The sequence below is a fragment of the Corvus kubaryi genome, unplaced genomic scaffold, assembly GCF_017639235.1.
Source record: "Corvus kubaryi isolate FWS band 111438036 unplaced genomic scaffold, C.kubaryi_AGA036_p1.0 37041, whole genome shotgun sequence".
Taxonomy (NCBI): domain Eukaryota; kingdom Metazoa; phylum Chordata; class Aves; order Passeriformes; family Corvidae; genus Corvus; species Corvus kubaryi.
Window position 1 is genome coordinate 360,893 of NW_024581018.1, and position 14,687 is coordinate 375,579.

The 14,687-nt window shown below is 46.0% G+C and overlaps 2 protein-coding genes across 10 annotated transcripts in view; one reads left to right on the top strand and one right to left on the bottom strand.

The window, feature by feature from the left end:
* The window catches only part of NEU2 (neuraminidase 2), a 33,607-nt gene extending 24,353 nt beyond the window's left edge, over positions 1–9,254 (bottom strand). For all 7 annotated transcript variants that reach the window (XM_042020730.1, XM_042020727.1, XM_042020728.1 and 4 more), the window contains exons 1-4: positions 9,100–9,254; positions 6,273–6,411; positions 5,296–5,488; positions 3,835–4,033 (exon numbers count right to left, since the gene is read on the bottom strand). In XM_042020730.1, coding sequence (XP_041876664.1) covers positions 3,835–3,863 — 29 coding nt within the window. In that variant the 5' untranslated portion in view covers positions 3,864–4,033; positions 5,296–5,488; positions 6,273–6,411; positions 9,100–9,254. The remainder of the gene's footprint in view (positions 1–3,834; positions 4,034–5,295; positions 5,489–6,272; positions 6,412–9,099) is intronic.
* The window catches only part of NGEF (neuronal guanine nucleotide exchange factor), a 48,682-nt gene that overhangs the window by 13,020 nt on the left and 20,975 nt on the right, over positions 1–14,687 (top strand). Inside the window, exons 4-6 of one of the 3 annotated variants that reach the window (XM_042020721.1) lie at positions 1,395–1,509; positions 11,107–11,292; positions 11,411–11,514. In XM_042020721.1, the coding sequence (XP_041876655.1) occupies positions 1,395–1,509; positions 11,107–11,292; positions 11,411–11,514 (405 nt within the window). Of the gene's footprint in view, positions 1–1,394; positions 1,510–9,548; positions 10,095–10,215; positions 10,294–11,106; positions 11,293–11,410; positions 11,515–14,687 lie in introns of those variants that run through there. The other 2 variants (XM_042020722.1, XM_042020723.1) reach the window with 2 other exon arrangements.

Here is a 14,687-nt window from a genome sequence, read left to right on the forward strand (position 1 = left end):
CCTTTACGTTCAGCTAGGATTGTGTAAGCAGCATTTCTGCTCTCTCTCTCTACCTCCCTGAATCCATTCCCTCTCCCTGAAACTGGACAGCGGGTGCTTCTACACCAGCCTCATTTGTAGCAGGAACTTCTGACAGCATTTGCTGACGTGCATGGAAGCAAGGGATGGGTGAGCTATTTTATATTGCCTTCCAACACATTTGAACAGCAGCTATCCAAGAATGTGACTCAAGCTCAAATGTTAACCTGTTCTCATTTTGCTTAGGGAGTGACTGGAGGGGAGGAGAGGGGAAGGCAAGAAGACAGGAAGAGACAGAAAAGACAGAGTAGGATACAAAATGAGAAAAATAAAGACTCAAGAAATGAGATCACAAAAAACCAATTTAAAATTATCTAAATCCAGCTGAGGGAAATGCTTCCATATGGGTACCCTTTGCACCAGCCCAGCTTTGACTTATAGCCTAGGAGCTGTAAAACATAATAGATGCTTTTCTTTAACTGGAAAACGAATTGTTGGGGTTTTTTTTAAGCAATCTTCTTTGACAGAAGGATAAAGTGTTTAAACTATTCAAAGTGACTAACTCAAGCTACTGTTTCATAAGGCCTTGGCTCTATTTTAGGAGGTTTTAAAACTCTGGATGTCATCCCTTCCTTCTGAAAATTGATTTTAAAAAGTTGCATCAGAAGCCTGCTTCAGTCAGAGCACTGACCTGACTGTGCTGTCACCAGTGTGAAAGACAAACAGAATTATGACTAAGACCAAAATATTTCTAATAAAAACCAGCAAGGCTATTTATCAACAAGCCTCAAACAATGGGAGATTTCATTTAAAAAGTGAGATGCATCCTCTCCTGCCAGCTACTGCAGTAGTAAGCCTTGGACTTAATACAACTTTGACTCCCTGTGAAAGGACCAGTGGTTCATCTGAGGGAAATTGGAGAAGCAATTAAAAGTAAAGCTCCTCTCTCACCAAATCTAACCTTGATTTATCCAGTAAACTGAACATCTACTGTGTGCCTGAAAGCAGAGCAGTAATGAAGCCTTGACTCAGGAAACCAAATATTGGCATGCACAGGCACACACAGCTAAACCTTTTCTGCTTAAAGAATTGCACTGAAAATCACTCATGTTGGGACCCAGGCTACAGTGGTGAGAGTGCTATTCACATACATAAGAACTGATACCTTATATCCAGCTTCACCTTTTCTCAACTGCAATTGCACTATGCAAGCTGATGACACTTTGATCTTGTTTGAAAATCAAAGCTAAAATGTAACCACCTTTGTGTCTGTAGTCTTCCTGTTACCTTTGGTGTAAGCAAACCACAACATACCGTAAAGGTAAATTAAGAAAATAACTGTTTTAACACCCTCTTGACTTTCTCTTATATCACAGGTTCACTCAAAAACAACGAGCCCATCAAAGAGCCTCTGAATGTTTTATCTCATAAGGGATCACCACCTCCAGCAAACTCTGATCCAACAACATTAGACGAATTATTGATCCAAAGGTAAGGAGGTTCCCATGCAGGGTATTCCCCGTGCCTTCCCTGAAAACTAGTCAGAGTGGTGTCAGAGTGAGAATGCTTCTTTTGGAAAGGACAGCTGAACTAAGCTGTAGCTCTGATCCATCTTTTCACCTTGCCTTGTGGTGCTGCTTTTGGTCTTAGTGACTTATACAGTATAGTATTAGCATGGTGGTGAAAGGGTCTTATCAGTGTGGGTTTGGAGAACACAGTGAAGGAAAAAGGGGGAACAAGAAGAGAGTGGGGAAGATGGAAAAAAGGGGAATGTGATGCAGGATCACCCAGCAGTGTGAGCAAACTGGGCAGACTGCATTGAGCAGTTTCTTGAGAATAAGGAGAGCCTGTGGGCATTTCCTTATGGAACATCCCAACATCAGAGCAATCCAACTCTTGGCCTTCATAGCGAGCTCTCCTGAAGCCTGTTGCACAACCCCACATGGAAAACAGGATTTTATAGATGAAGAAGTAGCTACAAAGATGTTTTCTAAAGTATCCGGACTCTTTGTTTGCTGTTTACTTTAAAGAACTGATAAGCAACAGAGGCTTTCATTGAGGTAGTCCTTTTTGGCTTAAATCCCTCAACAACCAAGGTCCAGCAGAAGACCCTGGTCCTACAACTCAGAAATTTACATACATCCCATAAATCTGCCCTCACCCCTCCTCTCTTGCCACTGCAGCCAGGCAGAGAGAGGAGCAGCTACCTATTCCCCCATTTTCAAATATAACTGAGGTGTTCTCCCAAACTCTCCAGCTACTTACCTCCTGTGTGTACAACTGTGAGATAGCCCCTCTTTCTACTGGAGATCAAGCTGGAAGTAGTAAGCACTTGTCCTTTAAGGGTGCATGCATCCTGCTGCACCATCTGGTCCTAATTACTGAGACCAGCTGTGTTGGTGTAATACAGAGTGCCTTTCCAGGCACCTTTCCTTATGGAGAGGACTCCAACAATTTAAGCCAAATGTCAAGTTGGATTTAAATAAATTAATTGCCTTGGCTAAAATTGATTGCCCCTTGGCCACAAACTGAGCATATGAAACTAGACAGCCACAGTCTGCTGCAATGTCAAACCCATCTGTCTTCCTTTCTTTGGGGCATAATCATCACTGTCAGTCTGACATCCTGACACTGGCACTTAGGAAGCTCTGAAATGTGCAATTTCTGATTCTCCCTGGAGCTGGAAACAATGAGCCTGTGCTGGGAGTCAGTTTTATCAAAGATGCTGCTGTACACAGAGCCTGACAGGTCAGTACAGATTCTAAGTCATGTGTCTGCTAAAAGCAGGCAGTGCTGCTGTGTGGCATCTCTTGAAACTGAGCACAGAGATTTAACAGAGGATGAGACCAGAGTTCCAGCTCAAATTCAACCCATGTCCTCTTCCCTTATCCAAAAGATCAGTTGTAATTTATAAGAGAAACACTAGAAATCTGCATTGGGAAAGCCTGCAAGAGCCTAAAAAATTGTCATTATTTGCAGTAATCAGTATTATCTCACTTCTATTTGGAAAAAATGGATATTATGCAAATAAGACATTTAAAATATTATTGCTGGTCTCACAAAATGCATTTAATTTCTCCCCAAAAAGAATAAATCTGGTACCTGCCAGCTAACCATTCTTCTGAAAGCAGAAGCTAGCAGTTCTGCAGAAGAGACAGTACAGGCACCGCTGACCAGGCTGGGGAGGTCCATGACGTTCTCAGGAGTGGATCTCCACAGTCCTGAGGGCAAGTGGAGCAGCAGTGCTGCATCTCTTCACATTCAGAAGCATCCTACACCAACCAAATAAATACTAGGGCTGGGCAGTCACAATCCCTTCTCCTTGCATGACAGGTCTGACACAAATGGGTTCTTCAAAGGCAAGGATGTCATTTCACATATGGCCATGCTACATAATTCAGGGCAAGAAGTAAACCCAGCTGGGGAACATAGTAAAGAGCTCAGGAAAAGGAATTGTCATCTGCAATGTACTCAGATGGGATACACACTTTGAGTTGAATCTACATGTCTTTCAAGCCCTGAGAATAACAGAGTAATTCACTGATCTCAGGACATTGATGTCTGAAAACAAGATGTCCTCAAACATTATTGCTGGTGTTCCAAACTCTGGATGGCCATGGGCCATCCATAAGATACTTCCTAACAGAGTTTTTATGCCTAACTATGCTCAAAGGATATTTTTTCCCCATGACCTTTCTCTTATGTGATCTCCAGCTCCCCCTAAGCACTCTAGAGTTCTCCACAACATTCCATGGCTCTGTGTCGATCTTGCACATTGTACAAAGGTCCAAACCCCTGCAATGACAAGCCACTTACCAACAATCCAGCTGACTTGCCCTGAGCATCTTAGTGCTGAGCTTCTAGCAGAATTTCTGCTTCCCAGAGTAACCAGAGCCAAAGCCCTGGAAGGAGCTGAACTCAAAAAAAGCTGGTTTTTTGCACTGGGATCAGTCCTTCCAGCTCTGGTGTGGCAGCAGTTGTGCAGAGATCATAGACAGCTGTCACAGAAGATACACTGGAAGAGAAACACAGTGTGAAACTTCAGTTTGCAAAGCTCATGGAGGTCATTGATCTACCAGTGCAGAGCAAACTATTTCTTTATGCTGCTTATGAAACCTCCAATTCAGATAAACAAGGGCCATCTAAAAATCTTTTGATCACATTTGATCTGAGCTCAAAGAATGGAAGTACTACAACAATGAATACAAATACTCCATCAGTACACCTCCATCGGCAAGAGGGAATCTAACTTGTCTGAATTCCTGCAAACACCTGTATTAGAGAGAAGCAGCACACATGTGAAATAGCACAGCACTCTGAAGGGTACTCATGGGAGTTTGGGTTAGCATCCCTCAGCCCAGCACTCTCGGTCCTGGGCAGCAGAGGGCACTGCTTTTATAGCCTGATTTAACCAGAAGAGCAAGAAAAGCCTCTGCAGAGTCCAGGACTTGGATTGCAAAAGGCCTTACACCGTACTTGAGCAGTTTCCTTCTACTTATGAAATACATTTCTTAAAGTTACCTCTTCTTTATGCTGCCAATGGTGCTTCAATTTGCGAGTGGCGAAGTCAGGAACAGCTGGTGCAAACATCTGTTAACCAAATCTTTAAATTTTGTTGCTCTACAACAAATTTTTCTTCTTTCAGAGATAGATAAATAGATATTTTTTTTCTATCCCTCTTTTTGTGCAATCTGCATCCTAAAAAGTCTAAGAGCAACCGTATTTGCAGGGAGAAGTATTTTAAAAACTAATAAATTTCCAGTTAAAATAGCCACTGTAGGTATTAAAATGTAATTACTGTCAAAATCTCGTTATGTCACAGGATCACACAGAATAGCAAGCAATAACATACACAATTCTAATAAAGCATCCTTCCAGCATACAGCCAATGGAGATCCCAGTCCCAGCCTGCCCACCTGTTCCACCCAGTGTCTGCTTGTCAGGTTTTTCAGCCCACTCATGTTTTCATTATTATGCAAGGTCTAGGCTTTGCCCTCCAGGTCTCCCAGTCTGATCTGCTTCATCTGGAAATGCCCTGACCCCCAGGTTCTCCATCGATCTTTTTGTTTCACTCCTTTTCTATCAGCTTCAACTTGTAATTCCCCACACAATTTCCTCAGCCTACTATTTCCCAGACATGTTATTCTTCTCTCTTCCCCCTCTGTGGCTCATATCTCAGTGTCCTTTTGGTCCACAGGCTCTTCACCATTTGGCTCCTAGTATCCCACCCCCTCCTCCTAGCTCCAGTGCCAAATTTCACCGTCTTTTCCAACTCACCATTTCCTGAAGCATCCAGCTGTGGGTGAGTTCCTCTCTTCATAGCAGTCCCCTGGTCCAGAAGTAGACCTCTTCCTCTCCATGCTTGAGTCTTGCTCCTTCTGTTTCTCAGTCCAGTAGTTTTCTCATCATGCTGACCACAGAAATTGCCTTTATTCACAGTGCCTGGATCTGGACCAGGCAGCTTTTACAGCTACAATATCAGAAATTATTTTCTCAGCTCTCAGCACAGCACACATTCTCTCCATGGGCAGGAGCTCAAGAATTTTAGGTGCTAAAATATAAGTCTAAAATTTGTGTGCATTGTGGACAGTGGAAAAGGGCCTGTAATTCTATGGATTTTCGTGAGTGTGGAAAAGATAAAACCCTTGCAACCCCCAAATTTCAACATGCATATCAACAGAAAGCAAAGTTTCTCAAAGGAGAGAACAACAGGATTTCTGTTTTCCTTTAATAGGGATCCAATAATATTTTCCTAAGTCTAATAAATTGTTAATTTTTTTAATATATTAAAAATAACTTGTCTCTGGCAGATGGTCAGTAAATAAAAGTGTAACCCTGATGATTATGACCATCAAAAGGTTGGGAGCACATAAAGATAAAGATCTCATAAATGGAAATTCTGAACATTTTTAGTTACTGGTAAGGCTGCCAGTCCCAACAGATATAACTAAGGTGTTTTGATGAAAGCTTAAGGAGCTTCAGGATAACAGATATGCTCTTAGCCTTTAGGATCTAAAAATACTAGGGATGAGAGTTTCCACCTGTCTACCATTAAAAAGTCAAAAATCAGGAACAGAGATTGCCCAGACACACTGATTGCCAAAATCACCATTAAAAACCACACATGAACAGAGGGAACCTGAATGAAACTGAGGTATAAAAAGGCCTTGACTAGGTTTTAACATTCAAATCTATTAATAAACTTCACACTTCTCAATAATTTTGTTAGCTCAGATTAAAAAAGTGCTTCTTACCTCATCTTGTGACCTTTCTTGGTGTGAAACTCCCACTGACTAGAAAGAAGGGTTTGGGGAATTTTTCATGAATAAGATCTGCTGGGCTGCCTCTTCTCTTTTTAGTTGCTAGAAGAGGAGATTTAATTTCTAAAAATTGCTATAAAACAACATTTAGAAAATGCATTTCAATTTCGTTCGAAAACAAGCTCTTTGCACGGCTTTATTCTAAGGATTGCTTTTGAGTTGAAATACACATAATAAATCTTCATTCAAATGATTACTCATTTTTCAAAATTACTAGTGCCTGAAAATACAGAACAAGATTGGGAATTCATGCCTCAAGTGTAACTTAAATGAGATAATTGTGATAAACTAATTATAAGCTCTCATCTATCATCATATTTTTAACACAACATGGACCAGGTCAGCCAATATTTAAAATCTTTTCCAGCAGCAGTACAGTGAAGCTGGAAACAGTCTGCAACAACTCAAACCCCTTCTTTGCAGAACATATGCAAGCTCAAACTCCCTTCCCTTTGTCCACAGGGAGCTGAACCACAGTCATGCTCCATGTCAACAGAGCATGGCCACCAAAGATCATTTCCAGTGCCTTTATGCTTGTGGACCCTAAGAGTTCCAGAGACAAAACTGGGATTTGGTCTGTCGGGGCATTGCATGGCTTCTGTCACCAATGAGAGCGGAGGGCACACAGCATCGCTTCTACGGTGATGAGGGAGGATTCTTATGGGACTTTAATGTGTGTTGTTCTAGTAGTAGGATTCTTTCTTTCCCCCCCCAACTAGACAAGGAATTTTAGGATGAATTAAAGGGGTTTTGGTGAGAAAACTGGTTTGTCATCATGAGTTTGTACTGATTTTGGTAACTGGGGAAAAACTCTTTAGGCTCTGGATCAAATTGCTTGTTGTTACAGTGAGAGAAAAAAGAACACCTCCTCCAAACTCCTACCTAATGGTTAAGATTAGGTGGAGTAGGAACTTCTCCAGGCCTGAGCCTACCATTTCACAGCAATGAAAAATTATCCAAGGTGGCACTGCCATGGTCCTGACATCCATCTGCAGTTCTGCCATCTCTGCTCTGCTGGCACTCCCTTTGAGCTCACCCTGTGGTGAGACAATACACACACAGAGCTAGTGCTACCAAAAAAATGAATCATTTTCCAAGAGTTCAGCTGCCCAGACCTGCTTACTGTGAATGGGATAAGCTTGAGTAAGTGCTGGCATAAAAGCAGAGGTAGAAATCTGCCTCAGGGAGTCGAGTGAAAAGTGGAATCTAGCAGCTAGGTCAGCTTAAACTGCATACAAAGTCATAACAATTGCAGAAGTAGGGAGGCATCTTATAGCTATTCTACTTCATAGAAATAGTTCAGTATTGAATGACTTGAAGTAGTATCTGGAGAATAAGGCATACAGCATGTTCAAGCACCTTTCCCAGTGACCAGAGAAAGCAGTGCAGCTCCAGGAAGAGACTGATCTGCCCTGGAATAGGTAGTAACACGTGGGATGCAAGGGAATAACACGTCTCTGACTTCAACCTGGATCCCCCACACCCAGCATGAAGATCCCAGTCACCAGACCACTGTGACAGAATCACTTGTTTGCCTGCCTTTAGTTTCTGTGACAAACTTTAAAAGTTTTCTGTTTTGTCCCCAAACAGAAAAGCAAGATTTAGAAAATCCCAGCAAATTTTTTATGACAAAAACGTCTCCTTCTTGCTAAATATCATTTTTTTGTTCCAGTCCCATGAGTGCTGGGAACACTCTGTCATCTCACTTGGGAGAAAAAGTATTTCTCAGGCACTTGTTTTGTTTATGGATATTCTCTGTATGTCAATGTGAAGTACAAGAATAAGGCTGGGAAGGAAGAAAGAACAACATCTTTGAAAGTTGAAATTACATTTAAAAAAGAAACAGTCCTAAAGGAAGGAAAAGTAGAGTATTGCTATGCAGTGGAACAGCTCTCTGAGACACGGAAACACAAGCTGGGCCTGCCATGGCCACAGGGGGCATTTCACTCCCAGCTGGTGTTTCACCTCTTCAGAGCTTCCACTGGGTTTATTATTGTTAGTGCTTTCTGTGATATTTTCAAGTTTTCATCTCAGACCAAAAGTAAAGTTAAGTTGGAAAAAGTGAAAGAAAAGGGAAGACAAGCAGGATCAAATTACCAGACAGTTATGGGATCATGGAAAGATGCTTTCTATTTCTGAATGCTTATCATAGCATGACCCAGACACTTTTTCTAAGAAGAAGTTTCAATTTCCAACAGATTTAACCCTTGAGAGTGAAGCAATGTGAGAGGTTAAGAATCTGTTAAACTCCTAAATCATACTTCTGAAAGATTTTTTTTTCTTAGTTAATAAAGCCAGAAGTTATATTTAGATATATGTTCATTCTAGTAGTGTCAGTTCAGAGCTTATACACTGATTTTACTTTGCATACTAGAGAGAACTCCTCACTGCTCTTGGTCTTTGCCTTGAGAAAACAGTAAACAGCATATCTGATTTTCCAGATTTCAGGATAATGAAGAGGCTCCCTTTTTCTAAGAAAGAAGCTTTTTAGCAGCCCACCCACTCACTAAAACCCTTGACAATATTCTTGCCCTGGCAGCAAGCCACCAAAACATGAGTTTCAGATAGTCGCTGCTGCTTTATCCCATCCACAAGGTTTTGGCCACCCCCTCACTCACCTGGCTCCCCCAACCCCCTAACCCCCAGTGCTAAATGGCTGATAACCCATACTGACCATCTATCCAGTGAAAATCTCAGCCCCAGCTCTCAGGCTCTCATCCCCCTCTCTAAGTACAACACAGGCTCCAGTTCTCACCCTCACCCTGGTATTTCCTTTCAGTTGTTCGATTCTTCTAGACCTCCTGGTCTGGGACTGGACAAGGACCGCACTTGCAGCCCTCTCTGAGCCCTCAGTGACATTTCCAGCTGTTTTTCTTTCCCGTTCTGCTTCTTAATGACTCAAGGACTGAGCTCTCCAGTGTGCCAGATCTAGATCTAGTTCACATAAGCTGAAGGAGTTTTTCTGGTCATGTGCCGATTAAAAGCTATCCTGACATATCATTTAGCAAAATCAATATAAAAATGATAAAAAGGAAGGCATTTTACACATACAGACCACCAGACGGATTTTATGTTGTTGCATAAATTACCTTATCACATACAGAAAAAACATCACGGTTATTTATGCAACAGGGAGAGAGCAAGCACAAGGAATAGCTGAGCATTTTCCCTCTGTTAACTCCTCAGTTGCAACGTGGTACAGATGACTTTTGGTTTTTTGCTGAGGGTTATTAAGGTGTAGTGAAGAGCTGCACCCAACCTGTCCACAAGCACTCGAACTGATCCGAGGATGTAACCGTACTCTGGAGCTCAAGAGGATTTATCCCTGAGGCGGAAAAACAATTACTTGAACGAAGACAGATATAGATCATTGAGTACTGAGATACTTACTGCCTAAACGAGGGAATATATCCTTATGGAAGTAGCGACGCTAAGGAAGGGGAGATGAGGGAAATGACCGAGCGGGTGCGAAGCCCTGCCGGAGAAGGAGAGGCGGATAGCAGCCAATCCTGTGGGGTAATCAGGGGTGCGCTTCCCGGCAGGAGGGATTAGGCTGAGTTTCCCAGTTACATTCCTCCATCTCAGGGTTTCACTCCTGGAGAAGAAATGCACCATATGCACCAGATCTGGAAGCAGTTCAGGAGAACCCCCCTCTGCCACCCCCTTTCCTCCCTCAAAGCCGGCGCTATCCACACATAAGCAGAGAGGCGCAGGGGATGGGGGGCAGCGCTGCGCCCCGGGGCTGAGGGACGGGAGGTCAGTGCCGGGGCAGGACCCCCTCCTGCTGTGGGGTGGCCGTGCATGGAGGAGAGGGGCTGTGGCATGAGGTGGGACGGGGTGTGTGGGTGCTCGCTGAGGGAGGGTGCCTTGCTGGGGAGGGAGGGAGCGAATGGAGAAAAGGGCTGCCCTGCATCGGAGGAAGAAGCCTCTCTGCAGGAGCGCAGGGGGGATGGAGGTAGGGGTGCCTGTGAAGGTGGGGGGCCTCTGGGGCAGGGATTGCTGCCTTTTGGGGGGGGCCCTGGGGAGGAGGGAGTCAGCCTCCCGGCGGAGGAGGGATCTGCGCTGGAGCGCTGGAAGGGAACCGGGGGGCTGAAAAGGTCTTTGCGGGCAGGGGTGCCGGGACGGGGGCGGGGGACTCTGAGAGGGGAGCTTGCGGAGGAGGGGAACGACACGACACCTGAGGGGGGCTCGGAAAAGGTTTTGGAGGCGTTGAGAGGGTCTGCAGGGGGGGCTCTGAGGAGCTCTGAGGGCTCCGAGGGAGCACGGCTGGGAACTGCCGGGCTTAGAGGGGTCTCGGGAGGGCTTTGGGGAAGGCTGAGGGAGGTCCGCCGGGATTTGGCAGAACTCCATGGAGCCTCGAAGGAAATCTGGGAACGAGGAGAGGGGCTGCAAGGGGCTAGGGGGGGGGGGCCCTGAGGGGCTGGTGGAAGCCCGCGGCGAGGCTCTGAGGGGATTTTGTGGGAGTTTATGTGGGGAAAATCTGTGGGGAGGCTTTGAGGAGAGTGTGAGGGGGCTCTGAGAGGATTTTGATGGAGAGCCCCTGGGGATACCTGACAGGGGATCTGAGGGGACGCTCTGAGGGGATTTGAGGAGGCTGTCTAGAGATTTAGGGGAGAGCCATGGGAACGCTGTGGGAGAAGGGAGTGTCTGAGGAGATACTCTGAGGAGACCATAGCGGCTCTGAGGGGGCTTGGGGGCTCAGAGGGCCTGGGGGGTGCTGCGGGGGCGCCCCGAGGGCGGCCGCAAATCCCCTCTCCCTCCCGTGCAGGCTGCTGCCTTCCTACCCCCGTTACCGTGGCAACCGCCCGGGCTCCCCCAGCCCCGCACCGCCGCCGCCGCTGCCGCCGGAGCTGCTGGGCAGCCGCCTGCCGCCGCCGGCCATGGAGCTCCTGGCCGCGGCCCTCAGCGCCGCCTGCGCTCTCGACCAGGACGGCTCGTCGGGACAGCCCGGCAGGTGAGGGGGGTGCTGAGGGCGGGGGGCGCGGGGCGCGGGCGGGCGTAGGGGCCGCTGTCCCGCCGCTGTCCCGCCGCTGTCCCGCCGCTGCTCTGAGGGCGCCTCCGCCTCCCCGCAGGGACCCCGCCGCCGCTGAGGAGACCCCCGCCGCCGGCACGGCCGAGGCACCGCCCGCGCACCCCATGACGGCCGACTCCTGGAGGAGCCTCATCGAGCACATCGGTAAGGAGCCGTGCCCGCCACGGGATGTCCGGCCGCCGCTGCGCCCTCGCACAACTTCGCCGCTTCTCCCGCTCCCCGCTCCGACGGCGGCACAGCAGCCCCTAGAGGTGCCCCTCAGCCCAGCCGGACCGCCCCTGCCGGCGCCCTGAGCCCCCAAACCCGGAGCTAAAGACAAGCGATGCACAGCCGGGGGGGGGTCTCGGGCGGGGTAAGGGCTTGTGCTGCAGGACCCCAACTCCCTATCCTCGCTGGGAACTCCCTCACTGTTGGTGTAAAACATCATTACCGTGGCTTTTTGACATCTTTAGGGGCATCCGGTTTGCACGTTGCCCGGCAGGAGATTAATGCTATCTCTGAACAGCCTGACCCTTGTTCATAAATAATGATTATTCTTGTGATTACAAAACAATTGATCATTAAGGCTATCCCAAACTTTCTACTAAGATATGATTTTGCATACTCCAAAAGGCATAAGACTAAAGTATTTTGTCACCCATCCTGTTGGACATTAGTTGTATGCACCAAGTTCTGCATCTATTCAGTGTAACAGCCACTGGCATAGCACTTGCTGCGCAGGAGTAAGTTATTTTATCCTTTGTGGTCTCTAAAAAGGCAAAGTTGAGGTTATCTGGGTGGCTGTGGAGGAGAGGACTGTTACGCTTTTGCTCTTATGGTTTTTTTGGTTGGTTTTTTTTTTTATCTCCTGTGGGATGGGGAGAGGACCTCCACAGCTTGTTTCTTGGTTTCCCACATCAGAATTGTGACATTCCTCAGAGGGATTTCATCAACAGCAAAGTTAAATCACATCCTGAGGCAGGTTTTATGGTGGGAATATAGAAGCTTTGTTTCTAAACACTCCTGCTCAGCTTCAGGAAATAGAATCAACATACTTGAATCTAGAGGGCAGGAATGTAGCACTTAGCTTGGGAAAATAGATAACTCTCACGAGCAGCAATTCCTGGCAGGAACGAGAAGGCTTCTCAGGCCATCTCTGCTGTTTGGTGTCGGGCTGTGGCATGCAAGGCTGATTCTTGGTACACCACTGGGACAGTGCTGGAGAAGGAGGCTGGTGTGAAACCAGCAGCCTGCCAGCAACTGTCAGACAAACAAGCTGAGTTTGGGGCCTTCTGGAGGAAAGTGGTGAACAATTTGCATGAGTGTTGCCAGATCTGTTACCTGCTTTTGGCTGTGTAGATACTAATCTCCCAAGGGAGCTGTGTCAAAACATTGTCAGTTTACTGGGACTGTGCACCTTAGAGGTGAGATAAAAATACTAAAACCAGCAGGAGTTCAAAGCAACCCTGTTGCTATATTCATATATATTGTTATGTGCTGTATATGAGAGGGAAGCTGTGCAAAAGCTCTGCACACAGCAGTGTAACTGCAAGTAGGTCTCTTGCACCTTTATGGAGGAGACTGGGTTTTGACAACCTGAGGTGCTGTGTTTATCCCCACCAGAGATGCTACATCAAATGGCTGGAGCTCACTCACTCCCTTTCCTCCCTCCTGCTTTTGAGACATTAGTGGACTCTTTGCCTGAAACTGGAGCAGAGAATTTCAGAGAAAATGTCTCTGGGCCTCCTGAGATTTTACATAGCTTTCAATGCAATAACGTTTACTTTAAGAGTGCTGCTAACTCTCTGAGGTGAGGATTTCCGCAATTAGTAACTAGTTTTTCAATTCCCCTCCCAGGTTTTGAGAGAGCTGGGAAAGGGAGACTGTGACAGCAAAATTAAATGGAATAAACAAAAAGGGAAATGTCTGTTATGTACTATAAAAATTATGTAAACATGCCTTAGGAAGATCAGTCTTAACACTTAGGGTAACAGATAACAAACTCGTGCTCTGACCACAGGGTTAGCCTTTAGCCAGGTCACAGTAGGGACAGTTGGGACATTAAGCAATGAAGGGAGCTTGTACAGGTCTCTGACATTTTGTACTTGTTCACTTGCTAAATGTAAGCATTTATTAAATATTTATATCATCTGAGTCACATTCAGCTATCGATCTCAGCTTTTTTTCTACACATTCAGTCAGTTCCCAGAGGTATTGTTCTCCTTTCAACATGTCAAAACCTTGTTCCTTGACCTTTCATCTGTTACCCTTCCTGTGCTGTGACCATCTCCTGTTCCATCTGGACAAGGCTTTGGCATAGCTTCTCTCCCTCTCATCTACATAATTTCTCTACCCATTGTAACCTCTTTACCAACATATGGGTAGACCCTTAGGACCAAGACAGCGGGGATATCTTTTATCCTTGCTAGTACAACCCTCCTTGTTTCTTCCTACCCTTCTCCCTAAACACCTACCTGTCTTCTGTCTTTCTTCTGTACCACCTTTCTGCTTTCTCCCCATATTGCTCTCTGTGGTAGAGCTTCAGCCAGTCCCTCTTCAGCTCCCTCCTTAAAATGATTTACCTTGCTGTCATTTCCAATTGAGTTCTGGTGGTGGATGCTTTCCATCAGTCAGATCTTTCCATGTCTGTATTTGCCTTTGCCTGCCACTGACAGCTCCGTAGCTCTCATCTGGTCAGTCAGGGAACCTGGAAACAAAACCAGCTTTCATTATCTGGATTTTATTTCCTTAAAAGCAAGAGGGAAATAGTCTTGAGGATCTTTTCAAAAGGGCTGCTCTTCAGATCTGCACAAGGGACGCTAAATCCCCCTTACACAAAGCATCCTCTGACTTGCAAGGCAGAGCCAGCAGCACAACATGGCTGTATACTTGCAGTCAGACACTGCAAGTATAATTATCTCCAACTTGAGTAAAATAGATTACGCTTCAGTTTCCCAGCATGTTTTCCCTTGAGCCAAATAATGCCCACGCTGCTGCAGGATGTTACTTCCCAGCCTGTCCTGCTCTCCATGAGGCAAAAGAACCCAGAACCCTTGAGCACAGGCTGACCATACGGATCAGTACCAACAAAAGCAGCTCCAATTTAGCAGGCTCTCTGCTACATTCCTGAAGGAGCCTGCTACATCCTCAGCATCCTCTCTGATGGTGAAAAATAGCCTGAAATGCTGAGGAAAGCCATATAAACCTAATTGACACAGAGAGAAATTACATAAGTGGCAGCAGCATGCAAAACTTCAGGGGAAGTCTCCTCTGCTCAGTGTTGTGTAGGAAGCTAACAGAAGACTATATGGTTTCCTAGGCACAGCTACCCTTACTGC